The sequence below is a fragment of the Pristis pectinata genome, chromosome 9, assembly GCF_009764475.1.
Source record: "Pristis pectinata isolate sPriPec2 chromosome 9, sPriPec2.1.pri, whole genome shotgun sequence".
Lineage (NCBI taxonomy): Eukaryota > Metazoa > Chordata > Chondrichthyes > Rhinopristiformes > Pristidae > Pristis > Pristis pectinata.
In genome coordinates this window covers 54,788,529-54,807,580 of record NC_067413.1, presented here as the reverse complement: position 1 = coordinate 54,807,580, position 19,052 = coordinate 54,788,529, and the positions used below count along the sequence as shown (strand labels likewise).

General features: G+C 42.6%; 1 protein-coding gene across 2 annotated transcripts in view; it reads left to right on the top strand.

The window, feature by feature from the left end:
• The window catches only part of itga9 (integrin, alpha 9), a 421,660-nt gene that overhangs the window by 390,678 nt on the left and 11,930 nt on the right, over positions 1-19,052 (top strand). For both annotated transcript variants that reach the window (XM_052022797.1, XM_052022798.1), the window contains one exon: positions 16,230-16,349. In XM_052022797.1, coding sequence (XP_051878757.1) covers positions 16,230-16,349 — 120 coding nt within the window. The remainder of the gene's footprint in view (positions 1-16,229; positions 16,350-19,052) is intronic.

Here is a 19,052-nt window from a genome sequence, read left to right as displayed (position 1 = left end):
GCTTCCCTACCACTGACGTGAGATTCACCAGTCTATAGATTCCAGGATTATCCCTATTTCCCTTCTTGAATAATGGAACAACATGAGCTACTCACCAGTTCTCCGGGACCTCACCTGTGGCTAGAGAGGACGTGAAGATCTTGGTTAAGGCTCCAGCAATCACATCTCTTATCTCGCTCAGTGACCTGGGGTATATGTCATCCGGCCCTGGGGACTTCTCCACCTTAATGTTCTTTAAGAGACTCAACACTACCTTCTTCTTTATCTCAAGATGCCCGAGCATATTAGCACGCCGATCTACCTATCCTCCACATATTTCTCCTTGGTAAATATTGATGCAAAGTACTTATTTAGGACTTCTCCCACATCCTCCACTTCCAAATACATCTTCCCTCCTTTATCCTTGAGTGGCCCTACCCTCTCCCTAGTTATCCATGCAGGTTTGTAGGCTAATTAGCCACTGTAAATTGGCCCTATTGTGTCGGTGAATGGTAGAGTCCAGGGAGAGTTGATAAGAATATGGGGAGAATAAAAAATGTAGGATTAGTATATATGGGTGGTTGGTTGGTGTGGACGATGGCTGAAGGGCCTGTTTGCTCGCTGTATCTCTCCATGACATTCGCTTTTGTCCAATCTGCAGGAACCATTTCAGAATCTATCCACTACCTCCATAGCAATCTCTTTCACAATACTTTGGGATATAGATCATCGGGTCCTTGGGGTTTCTACATTTTCAGGTTAATTTATTGCTCCAGTAATTTTTTCAAAAATGTTTTTTTTTACTTCCTTATTTGCCCTGGACCCTTGTTTTTTAGTTTCTAGGAATTTTTATTCCATCATCTGTCTCTGCCTGTCTTCTGTGGGAGGTAAGGGTTAGATAGATCTTCGAGCAGGATAAAATGTCAGCACAACATTGTGGGCTGAAGGGCCTGTACTGTGCTGTAATGTTCTATGAAGACATTCACAAAGTATTTCTTTAATTCCTCTGCCATTTCCTTATTCTTGATTTTAAATTCTCCTTTCTCTGCACTTATACTTGCTGTTTTTCTTTCCCTTTTTACATACTGACAGAAACTCTTACAGCTGATATTGTAAATGATTGTGCTTGTGTTATTGCAGAGATCTCCCTGGCATCTTTCTGGGGTGCCTAGCAGGGGAACTGGGGTTTCCCATTAACCCCTTACACAAAGGACATGCCTGCTTCAGCATTGTTCTTCACCAGCCCATCTCCTGAATCCAAATGAGTGCGCTCCCATTTTCCTGCCATCATTCCAACAACCACTCATTCTGCAGCACTCCTTAGTAGCTGGAAAAGTACCACGTCCAGCATGTCACAGCATAGTGAAACCCAACTGTACATTTGAAGTTCACTGTCATGATGTGACTTTCACAGGTAGCATTAAGGTTTTAATACCTATAAGTGTGGAGCTTCCTGCAGGCCTCTGCTGCCTCATTATGTTAAAATACTTGGTAAAAAGGCGAAGATACCTTTTACATTTGTTTGCAAGTATCCCTGAACTGCTATCAAGTTTGTCATCATTTGCATGGATTATCATTGTGGCTGAAATGATGTTTGTTTCCTGTTGCTTCTCTCCCTTCCCATGTAAAGATTTAACTTCAAAAATGTAATTGCTCTCATTAGAAAAAAAATGCACCATCCTGGATGTGGGGAGTAGAGAAGTTGGAATGTGCACATGTTGTGGACTGAAGGAATATGAGAAAATGAGGCTGGTCTCTACAGTTGAATAACATTAACCACACATATATGGAAATATGAAAAATATTTGAAGCATTTCCAAACCACATTTATAGAATGAAAATTCGCTCAGAACTGACTCCAGCTGCTTAAATGTCTGTTAGTTATTTCCTTGCAGATCTTAAAGCAAAATTTGGCTACTGTTTCTCAACACAATTGAAGACCTTTGTGAGGAATTCATGAAGGTATTTCTATAACCTCTAACCCAACACACTGGCATGTTTTGTTATCAGGGATGAGGAATTTAAGTAATGTGGAGACACTGGAGAAGCTAGCTCTGTTCTCCTTGGAATAGAGAGGATAAAGAGGAGAATTAACAGACCTATTCGAAATCACAGAAGATTTTGAATGAGGAATTGTTCTGGTACAAAATGATTGATAAGTAAATTACACTGATATAATTTGACTGGAAAAACAAGTAAAGTGACATTGAAGTGCTTTTTTTCCAGTGGTCTGGCATTGTGGTTGAAGCAGATTTAATATAACTTGAAAAAGGGAATTAGATATATATTTGAAAGGCGCAAGTTTGCAGGGCCAGAGGAGTGTTCTAAAAAGACATCTCCACCAGACAGCTAGCACTGACATGATAGCTCAAGTGGAACAAACTCAAATTGCCTGCAGAGAAACATGGAAATTAGGAGCGGGAGAGGCTAATTGGCCCTTTGACTCTTTTCTGCCATTCAATATAATCATAACTAGTCATCCAAATTCAGTATCCTGTTCCTGCTCCTTCCCCAATCCCTGATCCCTTTAGCCCAAAAGACTATATCTAATTCTTTCTTGTGATAAGGTCAGCGCCTGTTGTCTGTGGTAGAGAAGTTCACCACTCTGGGTGACATTCTGTGTACAAAGCACCATTGCCACTCGAGTGACCTCCTGGTATGATACAAACTTTAAGCGTTTGTGAGGCTTTGGCACTAGACTTAGCCCATCAATGTCTAGTAGCAGAACGACCATGGAGAGTAGTCCTTTGTGTTGGCTGTACTGAGCTTCAGTGCATCCCTCAGGATGTACTCCTGCAGCCTAGAATGTGCCAGACAGCAGCATTCTCTTACGGACATCTCATTGTACTGGAAGACCAAGAAGATGTGGGCAGGCCAAAGAGTGCCTTTCACTGTTGATGATCTTCCAGCAGCACATGATGTCTGTCTCAGTATGCATCCCTGGGAACAGCCCGTAGATCAGAGAATGCTCTGTAAAGCAGCTGCTTGGAATGAACCATGACAAGACACCTTGACTATTTCTCCAGATCCTCTTTGCAAATACACAGCCCACAAAGGTGGGCGATCGTCTCATCCTCCATGCAGCCATCCCAAGGGCAGAGTGCGTTGGTATAAAGATGAGAGGGGGAGGGGTGAATCAGGGACCAAGGAAAAGTGAGGGAGTATGGGCAGATAGAGCCAGTTGGAGGAGGGGAGGTTTAAGAGACAGGAGGGTGATGAGCAGGGACACGGAGGCAACAAGTGCTTGAATCAGATAAGTAAGGAAGGTGATAATGGGAACCATTCAGGGGAGAGATGGGCAGATGGAACCCCATTGGGGAAGAGGATCTGGTGGGTGAAGTGTGTGGAAACCTCATTCCTCTCCATTCTCAGTCCTGGTGCAGGGTCTTCGCCCAAAACGTCAACAATTTATTTCCCCTCCACAGATGCTGCTTGACCTGTTGAGTTCATCCAGCAGTTTGTGTTTTGCTCCAAATTACAACATATGCAGTCTCTTCTGCCTCTAGTCTGTCCAGTCCTACTTTGTAGGTTTATATGAGATTCTTGCTCATTCTTCTAAACTCTAGGGAATGTAAGCTTAACTGACCCAATCTCTCTTCATACATCAATCCTGCCATCAGTTCAGAATAAGTCTGGTGAATATTTGCTGCACTCCATCCATAGCAAGAACCTTCACAGATAAGGATGATACTGCTAACCACGTAATACACCAACAACTACTCCAGCCTCAGAATAGATCTAAAAAGTCAGACCAACCCATAATATTAAAAAAGGCTTATTTTAATTTTTAGTGGCAAAAAATGCCTGGTAATGGTCAGCTGATGAAAAGAAGAGAAAGGTGCACCACTTCTGCTCATTTTCTGTTACAATATACCCTGGTAACTCTAAGCCACAGAGAATGATTAAAAGGAAGTGATCGAATGCAGTGGATTGGTTAAGGCTCATAAAATAAAGGTCCGTGCCAACCATTTGACCTTATTTGATTACTGCATTAGAATTACCTCCAGCTGTTTGCTTTTGCCTCTTTCTCACTAACTCAATCTGTTTGGTGTTATGTTAAATTATATTTTTCTGAGAACTGCAGAGAAAGCACAGGAAAATGCTATTCCTCTTGAAGTCCCCATTCCATGCTGCTTTTGTTGGGAGGTGGTTTGATGCAAGAAGCCTGTTTCATTCTATTTCTGGTAATTTTTGTTGAGCTAGCAAAAGTTGGCAGCAACAGAGCTGGTGAGCACTTATTCCTTTGATGTATCTGGACTTGCAAGTGTGCCAGATCAATGACCTGACTGAAGGGCTCAGCCACTGTTTTCCAGCTATCAATCAGTGTAGGTGTTGTGACTGCTGAAGGTCATATCCCCTGTCCTGAACCTCCCATCACAACTCTAGTTTGAACACAATTACTCCTTTTTCTCATACTTCTCTCCGGAAGTGTAGCCAAAGGTTCAGGAAGGAGTTCAGCATGTTCCCAGTTGGGCGGTTCCCTTTACACCTCCTGATATTAATCTTCCCAAAAACATGCATACACATCTTTTGTTATAAATTAGATTAATTAAATTAATTTCTAAACTAAAAAGATTCCAGCATCCTTTAGTGAAAAATATTCAACATCTGGTCACCTTAAAGCCACAGCTGACACCGGACATACCATACACTCTCCTTTTCTTTGGCTGCCTCTTAGGTTGAGGTTGAAGTTGACTTGCTTCCTCTCCAGGCTTTGTTGAAGTCAATGGGGAACCCATGGACTCTGCCATGAGTGGGGCCAAGACGTTCCAGAGGTACACATGGAGAATTTGTGAGATGGTGTGCTCCTTCTGCTGTTTTCACTGGACTTCTGCACGCTTACAGTCAAGCAACTTGAGGTTCTCAGTGCCTTCCCAAATGCACCTTCTCCATTTTGAGTGCTCTTTTGCAGGGGATTTCTGTGAGTCTTGTCATAACAGAGTAGACTGCTTGTTTTGGGAATTCAGGTTTCAGGTACACAAACATAACGTGTCCATTGGAGATTGGCTGAGTGTAATTGGAGCCTCAACAATGGCGATGCTGACCAAGGAGAGAGCACCGAAAATGGTTTGCTTATGACGCCAGTGGATTTATAGAATCTTGTTCAGAAAGAGTTGGTGGTATCTCTCCAGTGCTTTATGCTTCCTGCTGTTGGTAGTCTCTCAGAAGCATATAAAAGGATGGGGATCACTGTTACACAGTAGTCCATGAGCTTCGTTGCCTCTTTGGTTCCTGGGTCAAGGACCTCATGGAGTGGCAGCAGGACACTCTGGAGGGGAAGGGTGAACAGACAGTGGCCATAGTACATTTTGGTATCAGTGATATAGGTTAAATAAAGGATGAGGTCCTGTAAGATGGGTATCTTAACAGGGACTTAGGAGGAAAGGAAAAGAAGGATGGAAATAAATGGCAGATAAAACAGAAAGCAAAATAGGAAGGCAGGGGAAAGATAGGCAAGAAGCAAACAAAGCCTCAATAGACCCAACGGATGGGGCTAATTTATGGAAAAGTGCTCATCAAAGTACTTCTTAAATATTGTGAATGTACCTGCCTTCAATACCCCCACAAACAGTGCATTTCAGATTTCATTCACTCTCTGGGTGAAAATATTCTTCCTCAAGACCCTTTAAATTTCCTACTGCTTAGCTTAAACAATGCCCCTGCAAAATACCAATAGTCACAGGCTTCCAATTGCAGAAACATCACACGAGCATCACTCTGTGCTTCCTATCAGCTTTGGATCCAATTGACCAAATTGCCTCTAGATTCCATGGGCTCCAACTTGTCTCCTATGTCAGAGGTCTTACAGAAGTCCATGTGGACTACATCAACCAAACTGTGTTCAACAGCACACTTAGTTACCTCCTTGAAAATTCAAAATAGTCAAACAGGATATCCCCTAACAAAGCCATGCTGATTATCTCTGATCAATCTCTGCCACTCCAAGTGCAGATTGATTCGGTGCCTCAGAACTTTCTTCAATAATTTCCTTGGGGAGCCCTGTTTCACTCAATACATACACTGTGTTGACAACTCCATATGGCTTTGAACTGGATAATAAAAGGAAGAACGTGACCATTACTCCGCAAGAGAACTTGAGTTGAGCAATAAATACAACCTTATCAGTATCAGCCACATGCTGAGAAATGTTAGAGCAGTGGTTTTCAACCTTTTTCATGCTGCGGCCCCCCAGAACATGGACCCCCAAAGCCCACAAAATCAAACAATCGATAATTCATGCATACAACACTTAAACTACTGCACATAGGCCCTATTGAAATAGTGACTTTCCATCACCGATAATTACCAGCGGTGTCTTTCAGTGTTCAGTTCAATGTGAAGGTTGTGCCTGTTTTGCACTGCAGAGTTTGTCCAAATGTGGTGGTGTGTGTGACAAACATACGCGTATGTCATCCTCAATATTCAGTCTTGATCTGTATTTGGTTTTCATGGCAGTGACTGCAGAAAATGCTATTTCACACAAGTAAGTGGTTGCAAATGGTAACAGAACATTGACGGCTTTGCCGGACAGCAGTGGATACTCCTGGGAACATGCTATCCAGAATGACAACAGTGACATTCGGTTGAACTGCAAGCACAAAGTCCTGTCATGTGACAGTTCAGCCAATTCTTCTTGTTCACATCCGGTTAAATCAGTAAGCATGCATTCAAACGGATTTTGAATCCAATCAAACATGCTTGTGTTGTTGTCACCAAAATGCTCATGGAAATAATGTGACAGCTGTTGAATATGGTTCAAAACTGTGCTCGCAATGGCCTCTGTCTTAGTCTCGTTCACTGTCAGAAAGTCAGCCAGCAACGGAAACATATCATAGACGCCTTGCTCGCATCTTCCCTTCCAGATATGGAGTTTTTTCTGGAAGGCATTGATTTTGTCATACGTTTTCAGAACATTTGAGCCAGGTCTTTGTAGTGATAGATTAAAGCTGTTCAAAATGTTGAAAATATCTGCAAGATAAGCTAATCTGGCAATGCATGTCTCATCTGTCAAGAACTGTGCCAATGATCCGTTATGCTCATTTAGAAAAATGAGCAGTTCATCTCGCAATTGATATACACGCTGCACAATGCGGCCTCATGACAGCCACCTGACTTCTGTACATAGCAACAAATGCTTATGCTCGGCTTCCATTTCACGGCATATGTTTTCAAACAAACGATGATTGAGTGGCCTGTCTTTGATAAAGTTAATGATTTTAATGCACGTGGAAAACACATCCGCAAGATTTTCATCCATTGCAGCCAAAGCCTCACGGTGAATCATGCAGTGGGTTGCTGCTACATGTGGGGCTAGAATATCTATGTGGAGATAGAATAGATGTGGCCAATTTTCTGAATAGTGGAAAACTGGAGCAAGCAAGTAAGCTACGTCTTTGTAACAGGTCGCTTTTCCATTTTTTTCTTGGCTTGCTTGTGGACCCCCTGGCAACCACAGGTTGAAAACCGCTGTGTTAGAGTGACTTTCAGTAACAGTTGTAAAGAAAAATGACAGGCAATGCAAGTTGCATGATCTTACAAATAGTTTTGAAATAATTGTCCAGATAATCTACTTGTGATTTTGGTTGAGGGATAATTGTTGGTCAAGGCACCAAAAGAACTCCTTTGCTTTTTTCTGGAACCTTATTCCAAAACTGTTTATAGATATTGCAGCTTGTATCACAGAGAGCTGATTTCATCTGCTTTGATAGTGATGATCAGATGGAATCTCAGGTACCTGCTGGCTTCACACACGAGCAGGCAGCCATCAACAACCTAGACCCTTTCCTCACACAAAAGGTTTCCAATTCCTTGATGATCAAGTGATGTGGGACATCAGAAAAAGCCTTTATTCTGCAGCAACCAAAACCATGCAAGCACCAGCATTGTCATCTGAAAATTAGATTCTAATGCTTGCATCACTATGGGGCCAGCCTGCAGTAAACACCTGGGAAATGTGGAGACTACATTGGTGTGTACTGCACACTGTACAACTTAGCAATCTAAAGACAATAGCCATGTCAGAGGAGAGCATGAGAGCCAGAGCTTGCGGGACATGAAGAGTTGGCTGAAGATCAGCAGGAGCAGGAGGATGAGGAAGGATACTTATGGGAAGTGCTAGCCACCGACCTCATCTCCCAACAGAATAGAGAGGGAGACGTTGACTGAAAAGAGCTATTTATGACGCTCTCAGTGAGAGATGCTTTTCATAAACTGGCTAAATAATGAGTCAATAATGTAGACAAAGTGACTGTTGACACACCACGTTCCTTTGCACTGACATACGTCAGCAATAATTGCTCAAGAGGGCCCAGATGGCACATTATAAAACTGATGAGGACTCTTTTTTAAAATTAAATCTTAAATTTTATTTACAGCGTGGTAACAGGCCCTTCCGGCCCAACGAGTCTGCGCCGCCCATTTTAAACCCAAATTAACCTACCCGTACGTCTTTGCAATGTGGGAGGAAACCGGAGCACCCGGAGGAAACCCACGCAGACACGGGAGAATGTACAAACTCCTTACAGACAGCGACGGGAATCGAACCCGATCGCTGGTGCTGTAATAGCATCGCACTAACCACTACGCTACCGTGCCGCCCTTTGAGTGAAACTCTCTCCTTGTCTCATGCAGTCATGGCAATCGTGTGTGTTGCTGCTGCCTGGCTCCTTGGGGAATGTGGTTTTAAGGCTTCTCAGGCTGGCACACTTCAAATTATGGGAAACCAGGTTCACATTGGGAAGCATAGAAATGTGTTTCCATAGGAAACAACATGTTTTCAGACATAAACCACTTCAAAGATGAAGTAGTCATCGACGAATCGATGAGCTGGAGTTACAGCTTCAAACACTGCGCAGCATCAGGGAGGGGGAGAGTTTTGTAGATACTGTACATAATGAGATGGTCACCCCACTTAGAGCAGGTAATTCTGGAGTCCAGGAAGTAGATAGAATGGTGACTGTCAGGGGAGAGAAAAGGAAAAAGAAAACGAACAGGCAGATAGAGCAGAGGACCCTGGAGGCTGTTCCCCTCAGTAACACGTTATCTGCTTTGGAGACTGTTGAGGGGGATGACCTGCCAGGGCCTAGCAGCAGTAGCCAGGTCTGTGGCACTGGGACTGGTCCTGCTGCTAGGAAGGGATGGGAGGAGAAGAGGAAGGCAGTAGTGATAGGGGACTTGATAGTCAGGGAAACAGATAGGAGGTTCTGTGGCAGTGAGCATGAATCCCGGATGGTTTGTTGCCTCCCAGGTGCCAGGGTCCAGGATGTCTCTGATCGGGTCCACTTGGGAGTGTAAATTGGGGTGACATTTTTGAAGGGAAATGTACTATGGAGATGTGGTCGATGTTCAGGGATCTTTTGCAGGATGTTAGGGATAAATTTGTCCCAGTGAGGCAGAGAAGGAATGGCAGGGTGAAGGAACCGTGGGTGACGAGAGAGGTGGAACAACTAGTTAGGAAGAAGAGGGCAGCATACATAAGGTGTAAGCAGCAAGGATCAGACAGGGCTCGTGAGGAATATAGAGTAGCAAGGAAGGAGCTTAAGAAAGGGCTGAGGAGAGCGAGAAGGGAACATGAAAAGGCTTTGGCGAGTAGGGTTAAGGAGAATCCCAGGCTTTTTTCTCGTACGTAAAGAGCAGAAGGATGGCTCAGGTAAAGGTAGGTCCGATTAAAGACAGAGGTGGGAGGATATGCCTGGAAGATGTGGAAGTGGGTGAGGTTCTCAATGAATACTTCTCTTCAGTATTCACCAAGGAGAGGGGTCTTGATGATGCTGAGAACAGTGTAGATGAGGGTAATGTTCTAGAGTATGTAGATATTAAGAGAGAATATGTATTGGAGTTGTTAGAAAATATTAGGACAGGTAAGTCCCTGGGGCCTGACGGAATATTCCCCAGGCTGCTTCATGAGGTGAGGGACGAGATTGCTGCACCGTTGGTTAGGATCTTTGAGTCCTCATTGTCAACAGGGATGGTACCGGAGGATTGGAGGGTGACGAATGTTGTCCCCTTATTCAAAAAAGGTAGTAAGGATAGTCCAAGGAATTACAGACTGGTGAGCCTTACGTCTGTGGTGGGTAAGCTGTTGGAAAGGATTCTAAGAGATAGGATCTATGAGCATTTGGAGAAACATGGACTGATTAGGGACAGCCAGCATGGCTTTGTGAAGGGAAGATCTTACCTCACAAGCCTGATAGGGTTCTTTGAGGAGGTGACCAGGAAGATTGATGAGGGTAGTGCAGTGGATGTGGTCTACATGGATTTTAGTAAGGCGTTTGACAAGGTTTCGCATGGTAGGCTTCTTCAGAAGGTCAGAGTCCAAGGGATCCGGGGAAGCTTGCCCATGTGGATTCAGAATTGGCTTGCCTGTAGAAAGCAGAGGGTTGTGGTGGAGGGAGTGCATTTGGATTGGAGGGCTGTGACTAGTGGTGTCCTGCAGGGATTGGTTCTGGGACCTCTACTTTTTGTGATATTTATTAACGACTTAGATGAGGGGGTGGAAGGCTGGGTTAGCAAGTTTGCAGATGACACAAAGATTGGTGGTGGTGTGGATAGTGTGGAGGGCCGTAGAAGCTTACAGAGGGATATTGATAGGATGCAGAGCTGGGCTGACAAGTGGCAGATGGAGTTCAATCCAGAGAAGTGTGAGGTAGTACACCTTGGAAGGACAAACTCCAACGTGGAGTACAAGGTAAATGGCAGGATTCTGGGCAGTGTAGAGGGACAAAGGGATCTGAGGGATCATATCCACAGATCATTGAAAGTTGCCTCGCAGGTGGATAGGGTAGTTAAGAAAGCTTATGGGATGTTAGCTTTCATAAGTCGTGGGATCGAGTTTAAGAGCTGCGAAGTGATGATGCAGCTTTACAAAACTCTGGTTAGACCACACTTAGATTACTGTGTCCTGTTCTGGTCGCCTCATTATAGGAAGGATGTGGAGATGTTGGAAAGGGTGCAGAGGAGATTTACCAGGATGCTGGATTAGAGAGTATGGATTATGAGGAGAGATTAAAGGAGCTAGGGCTGTTTTCATTGGAGAGGAGGAGGATAAGGGGAGACATAGTAGAGGTATACAAGATATTGAGAGGAATAGATAGAGTGGACAGCCAGCGCCTCTTTCCCAGGGCGCCAATGCTCAAATCAAGAGGACATGGCTTTAAGGTATTGGGTGGGAAGTTCAAGGGTGATGTCAGAGGGAGGTTTTTCACCCAGAGAGTGGTTGGTGCATGGAATGTGCTGCCTGAGGTGTTGGTGGAGGCTGATACATTGGACAAGTTCAAGAGATTGTTAGATAAGCATATGGAGGAATTTAGGTTAGAGGGATATGTGGGAGGAAGGGGTTAGATAGTCTTAGGTGTGGTTTGAAGGGCAGCACAACACGGTGGGCCGAAGGGCCTGTATTGTGCCATATTGTTCTATGGTTCTATGGTAAAGATGTTTCAAACATTTTCTTGATCACGTTCGTGATTTTTTGAGGGGATCCAACTGGGCATTATCTGGTTTATCCCAACAAGATAGGGTGAACTTCAATTTCTAAGCAGAGGTACTTGCTGAAGACATAGTTTGGTGAAGGTTCTCTACATTGATTCTGAAGTTGAATTGATGGTCTTAGAAGCCATGATTGAGCAGCAAGGAATATTTCCTTTAATTAGCCAGGGTAAAGAATAGAAGAGCAGGGAGGTTATGATATAAGACATTGGTTAGGCCATACCTGGAAGGCTGTGTGCAGTTCTGGTCACCAGTTATAGGGAGGATGTAATTGCACTGGAGATGGTGCAGAGGAGGATCATCAGGATGTTGCCTGGTATAGAGGGTTGCAGTTATGAGGAACAATTGGATAGGCTGAGTTTGTTTTCCTTGGAGTGGAGGAGTCTGAAGGGGGATCTGAAAGAGGTATACAAAATTATGATGGGCATAGTTATGGTTGATAATCAGAAACTTTTCCTCATAACAGGGGTGTCTAAAATTAGAGGGTAAAAGAGAAGAGATTCAGAGGGCATTGGAGAAAGAGGGTGTTTGGAATCTTGAATGACTGTCTGAGATGGTGGAGGTAAGTACTTTCACCACACTGGTAAAGGGATTAGTGTAGATAGTTGCTTGATGGTCAGCAGGTACATGGTAGGCTGAAGAGCCTGTTTCTGTGCTGTGTGGCTCTACAAATTTATTTTACTGAAGCATTTAGGATTCTGAGTGAACTTGACAAGGGTGGATGCTGTGGGAAAGTCTAGAACAAGTGGAGATGGTCTCAGAACAGCAGAGCAGCCACAAGATACAATGGATCTGTCAAATTCTATACCCTTAAAGGGCTGTGGATGCAGAGTCACTGAATATATTTGAGGTTGTATGAGAGTTTTTGGAATCCAGGGGAATTAAGATTTATGGGGATTGGGAAGGAAGATCAAATTGAAGCCAAAAGTCATATCAACTACAATCTCATAGTGGGGCCAAATGGCCTACAGGCCTAATTCTTAGATTTTTATGAGCACAGAACATGAATTTAATGTCATAATATGAAAGATAGCACTTCCCTGTACAATTCAGTATCTACTCAATCTTTAAAGTGGGACATTAATCTGCAAACCTCAGACGCAAAAGCCAGAGTGATATACTGAGGCAAGGTAACACTTTAGTTTAAGTGAACGGCAATGAGGTAGACCACAAAACCAAGCATCTCTTTATAAGCACACATTCTTGCCATTTAATAATACATTGGTGGGGATTTAAATCACGTTTCTTAATGCAGTGCCTTGATGTTAAAATTCTCATCGTGTTCAAATTACTTCATAGCCTCAACCCCTCCCTCTCCTTGCTGTGCCCCCCGTCCAACCTAGAACCCTCAGGGATCTCAGCTCTCTTCCAATTCTGACCTTTTGCACATCCCCAATTTTCATTGCTCTATAATTGGCAATTGGTTTCAGATGCCTGAGCCCTAAGCTCTGGAATTTCCTCCCTCAACCTTTCCTTCTCTCTGCCTTGCTCTCTTAAATCTCCTAGCTCCTTGACCAAAAGAGTCACCCATCCTAATATATTTTCATGTGACTCAGAACCGTACCTGGCAAAGCCACTGAGAAATGCCTTTTAATGTTTTATTATTGCATTGAAGGCACTAAATAATGAAAGTTGAGATTGTTAAGTTCAGCATGCTCAGAGAGAAAGTACAAGGATATTCTGACCACAATTCCACCATACGTTCTTTATTAGAAGCATGCTGAGCATGGAGGTTTAAAAATTTATGTTCAAATGAGATTGCCATATGAGTCATTCTTGTTGATCATAAATGTGACTCCTAATATATCCCTGAAGTTGAGAGCTCCGGGATAAATTATATGTGACCTCTGCTCGTGCAGGAAGCCTGCACAAATCCTATGTGGAAGTGGGAAGTCAGAGGTCAGCAGTTGTCAACACACCCACTCACTGCTGAAGCAGCAAACAGAATGGAACATTAAAGTATGTTGTTAAAAAGATTTAAACAAATAAAAGAAGTAGTACTTCTGTATTTTCTGAGATATTAATTATTATTTTAATATCCCTCCAATGATCTGCATCTACCTTTGAGCATTTATTTCTGGAGGATTAAATCACTAGGTTGATACCAGAGATGACTGGTAATTAGAGAAATTATAGCTCCATTATCAGAAGAGGCGATCTGATAAATGTATTCGAGATTTTAAATTATGAAAGAATATTTCCACTGGTTGGTGAATCAGTGACCCGATGATCATCACCAAAGGATTAAGGGAGACATTAGGAAATGTTAGTTTGGGTGTTGTACTGTTCCATTAATTTCCTTTAGGGAAGGGAACTCTTTGTGATTCCTGTTACACACTAATGTGGCTGGCTTTTACTGCGCACTAACTTGGCCAAGTGCTCACAAAGGAGAAATCATGTAATCAGATAATAAATACCAACATTGTTAGCATCCTTAGAATGGATAAAATATCTATTGAAATGTGACATCCTACCAGAATCAGTGGTAGAAGCGGAGTCCACAGGTTAAAGGAAAAATAAAAAATAGAGGGCTGTGGAATGGGACTAAATGACTAGTGTTTCCAGAAATAGTACAGTATTAAAATTCTGTCAACAGGCACATCTGGGCAATTTTACAAACGTGCAGTTGTCATGGTTTTGCAAGGTTTTAGGAAGTCTCCCTAAATCAGATCCTGAACCATTGTGTGAAAAACAACCACGACATCTGATGTGGTACTAAATTGCTTCAGCAACATACCATAGACTGGCTTATCCTTTTGCCATTCCCAAAACTATACCAACAATGTCTTATGTGTGGTCTGACATGATTATGATCATTTTCTTTCTGTAAACATGAAACATTGGAAAACTATAGGGGGCTATGTACCAGAATTCACAATATGTAAACCTGCTGGAGGAAATTACACAACTTTTTCATGAGGCTTCAAATATAACAATCCTGGGGATTGCTGCACTGTACCAATGCCCATCCTGATCTCTAGCCATGGGGATATTCTTGTATCCCAGCACACTTGAGCTTCAACTTGTTCACCCCAGATACACGCGCGTGCATGTGCGCGCGCGCACACACACACACACACACACGTGGAAGTGGTGTACGTGGAAGAATTCAGTGTACGTTACCTAATGTGACTCTAATGACACTACTGACCAAGCTGGGGGAGTTCTAAAGCACATACCTCCTAAACTAATCCTACAGGGAAAGATCCATTTGACCTAGCCATCATTAACCGTGCTGTCAAAGATAAGACATATTTAGAGAAACCACTTCATATTCCTTCTGAAAACTAATGGGAATAATTCATCTTCTATCACTAGGACTAAATGTGTGACAAAGTATCACTCGTTGGTTAATCCATTGACTTTAGTGTTAAGTACAACTATTGACAATAGAACAAAGGCAAGAACATCCCAAATACAGTGTGAAAACTTATGTATTGTATGCAATCTGGCTGTGCAGCATAAATGCAGGTGTTTAAAGCTCCATTATTAAAATAAAATTTGAGAGGCGATCTTAGCCTGAGTCGTTCCTGAGGATGACATTGCCCTGGGCCCAGCTATCTTCAGTTGTTGCATCAATGACTTTTCCTCCATCATAACGTCAGAAAATGGGATATTCACTGATGATTACAGTGTTTAAATCTGTTCACAACTCAGTAAATGCAAAAGTCATGTCTGCATTCAGCAAGATCTAAGGAATCTCCATCCATGAATTGCTAAGTAGCATGTAACCTTTTCACCTCACAAGTACCACGTCCTGCATCATGAGGAAAGAGGCTAACCTCCTCATCTTGACATTCAAATGCATTGCTGTTAACTTATACTATCAACATCCTTCAGGTGATTATTGACCCAGATCTTAATTGGACCAGCCAATATACATCAATGCTATCACCACAAAAACAGGCCAGAGCCTGAGTATTCTTTGGTGAATGACTTTCCTCCTGATTTCTACCATCCACAAGGCAAAAGGCAGGAGTTGGACGGAATGATCCTCACCAACTTGGATGAATGTAGTTCTAGCATTTCTCAAGACTGCCTAAAATAAAGCAGCCCATGTGACTAACTTGCCATCTATCACTTTAAACATTTTTTCCCTGCACCAGTAGATACTGTGTCTGCAGTGTGTACTATTTACAAGACTTCCGAGCAGCATCATCTAAATCTGAGGCCTCTGCCATTTAGTAAAATAGCAACAGTTTCATGACAATGGTGTCCAAGTTCCCTCCAAGTCATACAAGAGTAATGACTAGTTTCATATCAACATCTGTGGTGATTTAAAAAGATGATGCACCACATTTTCTCAAAGGCAATTAGGAATGAGCCCTTGCCTGCAGTGCCACTTATTTTGAAAAAATTCTGTCTTTGGCAGCAATGCAACATATTTTGAAACAATTAAATAAGACAGGTATTGTGGCTGGTCCCAATAAGATCTGGATTAATATTGACCCACAGATGTTGATGGTGGGGCATCAGGTAAGAGATAAGGGGGTTGGACTTTTTCTTCATTTTAGGGTCATTAATGTTTCTGCTGCAAGTACGTATCCTGCAAGCCTCATGCACACCCAATGGTTTATTTTGCAATGGAGTTTATTGTTATTATTGCAATCGGAAAATTAAGTAAAGGCAAATTATCTAAATTACTAGCCCATGTGAGGATGTTGGACAAAATGTACCGCAAGAGAGAAGCACATCATATGTGATTTCATCCTTAATATGGTATCTATGAACCTGATTGTTTAACTTCAAGATATCTGTTTGTCTAGGTGGTGTTTGAAGCTTTGCATAATCTGGAACCTCGTGGTTACGTCGTGGGATGGATCATCGCCATTAGCCTTTTTGTGGGAATCCTCATTTTCCTGTTGCTTGCTGTCTTGCTTTGGAAGGTAAACTGGTCAATGGACTGGAATCAGAAAAATGCCTTTGATTTTTCTTTCAGTGGAAATAGACAATATCTGATGGATTATGCATTCATTTATTTAAAAGCAACCTACAATGCTAGTACATAGAGATTGAATGGGAGAGGAAATGTATAAAATTAAACATTCAGGTGAAGCAAGCAATTAGGAAGGCAAAAGATATGTTGGCCAACTTTTCAACAGTATTAGACTACATTTATAGGGAAACCATGTTGTAATTACACAGGACCTTGCTGAAACCTTGCCTGCAGGTCTGATCTCTCCACTCACAATTTACCTCGGAGGTGATGCAATATATTGATTCTTGGGATGATGAGTTATTCTTTGAGGGGGATTTAGATTGTTTTATGCTCAGTGGAATTTAATAGAATGGGATGTGATTCCTTGGAAATGTATAAGGCTGAAAGGGGTTGACAGGGTAAATGCTGAGAGACCATTTCTTCAGACGAGAGAGTCCAGGTGATAAAGTCTCGGGGGGAACAGTCACCCATTAACCACTAAGATAGGGAGAAATTTCTTTTCTCGGTGGTTTGCTGGCACTTGGAATTTTCTCCCCGCAAGAATCATACGATTGCTCAGTCAATGAATATATACAAATCAGAAATTGATAGATTTTTAGCAACAGTAAAGGGATTAAGGGTTTGGGTAGCATAGTATCCAAAAGTCTGGACATTCGAGTTCCAGAGTCATTAAGTTAAAGGAACTTAAATTAAGTAGCGTTATAAAATTAGAATAAAAATGATCTGTTGTGGTGACCATGGCCATAAAATTCTATTTGGATCACTTTGTTCTTCAGGGAAGGAAATCAGTTTCTCTCTCCCTTTGTTCACCTTTTCCATCCCTCCCCTCCTTGTTTTCAAGACTCAAAACCCTCCCCCACCTGGTTCTATCTGCCCATCACCCACATACCTATCCACCTGGGCTTCTTCTCCCTTGGTTCACCTTTTATATCCCCTCCCCACCTCCACCTGGTTCCATCAGGCCATCGTCCCTCCCATATCTGGTTCCACCGATGAACTACCAGGCTGGCTCTACCATCCCCCTCCCCCACCCTGTTTCTTTTGCCTCCCCTTATCTGTTCCCACTGATCACCTACCAGCCTCTTTCTCAACACTCTCCCCTCCCCTACCTCTCTCCATGTGCCCATCATCCCGACTTCATTTGCCTCCTGTCACTTATCAATCTCTGTCTCACTCCTCCTTCTCACTTCTATATAGTGGCCATCGTCCTTCTCCACTCTCAGTTCTGATGCAGGGTTTCGAACCAAGGTGTCAACCACCACTTTGCCTCCACAGGTGCTGCTTGACTCATTGACTTCTTCCAGCAGTTTATCTTTTGCAAGGAAATCAGACATTCTTATCTAGTCTGGCCTAAGTGTGAACCTGAAGCCAAAGCAATGTGGTTGACTCTTAATTACCTTCCGAAGTGATGTAGCAAGCCACTTGGTTTAGGCCAATTAACGTTGTTAGACCAACAAGCCATGCTCCGACCCCTTAAGTAAACTTGTGGTACATATCATCAACCATGATCATATCGAAACATGTTTGCTGCTATTTCTTTGCACTTATCTCACAACCCAGTGCTGTACTTGGGGTATAGCATATGGGGGTAGGGAAGCTTGATTTTCCAGGGATGAGTTTCATGAAAGTGTTGTCAGAATCCATAAATGCCAGACTATATAAATTCAAAATTATGGGGCTGATTCTTGAATCATGTTTCCATAGCTTCAACCCTGCAGTCTGATTGGAGGGCTTTGGGAGGGAGATTGGATAGGCTGTGTGTGTTTTCCCTGGAGTGAAGGAGGCTGAGGGGTGACCTTATAGAAGAATATAAGATTATGAGAGGCATAGATAGGGTTGGTAGTCAAAATCTTTTTCCCTTGGTAAGTATATCTAAAACAAGATGGCATAGTTTTAAGGTGAGAAATAGGAGTTTTCAGGGGGAATCCGAGGAGTAAGTTTTTTTTACACAGAGGTGTCTGGAACATGTTGCCGAAGGAAGTGATGGAATCAGATTACCATGTTTAAAAGGGATTTAGACAGACACATAAATAGGGAAGGCATAGAAAGGTGCTGCCCTAATGTGGGCAAATGGAATAGTGTCGATGGGCAAAAAGATTGGCGTGGATGTGCTTTGCAACTCTGTGACTTCAACATCATATGCCGTTTTCTTCAGTTTGATGCCACGCTTGTCTTCCTTGGCTAGGCATGGTTGGATCATCCTTTTCGAGTCTTTGTATCTCAAAGGGATATATTGTTGAGAATTCTGAAGTATCTCCCTAAATACCTACCACACCTTACCTAGCAACTTACATTCCAATCTGTTTACCCTGTCTATTTTGTCCAACCCTGCCTTCAAACCTCCGTAATTGTATTTTTTAAGTTAAGACTTCAGCTTTTGGCCCAAGTTTCTCACTCTCAACTTAAAATAAAATTCTATGATATTATGATCATTCTTCCCAAAGGGTTCTTTATTATGACACCATTAATTAATCCGTCCTCCTTGCACATAACCAAATCTGAAACAGCCTGTTTCCCACTATTTCCATAGTTCTTAGAAACTGTCCCAAGTAAAACTATGACTCCATCCTGAAGATTATCTTTGTCAATTTGTTTTGTCCAAGCTATATGAAGATTAAATGCACTCAATCACTGTGGTTCCTTTCTTGCA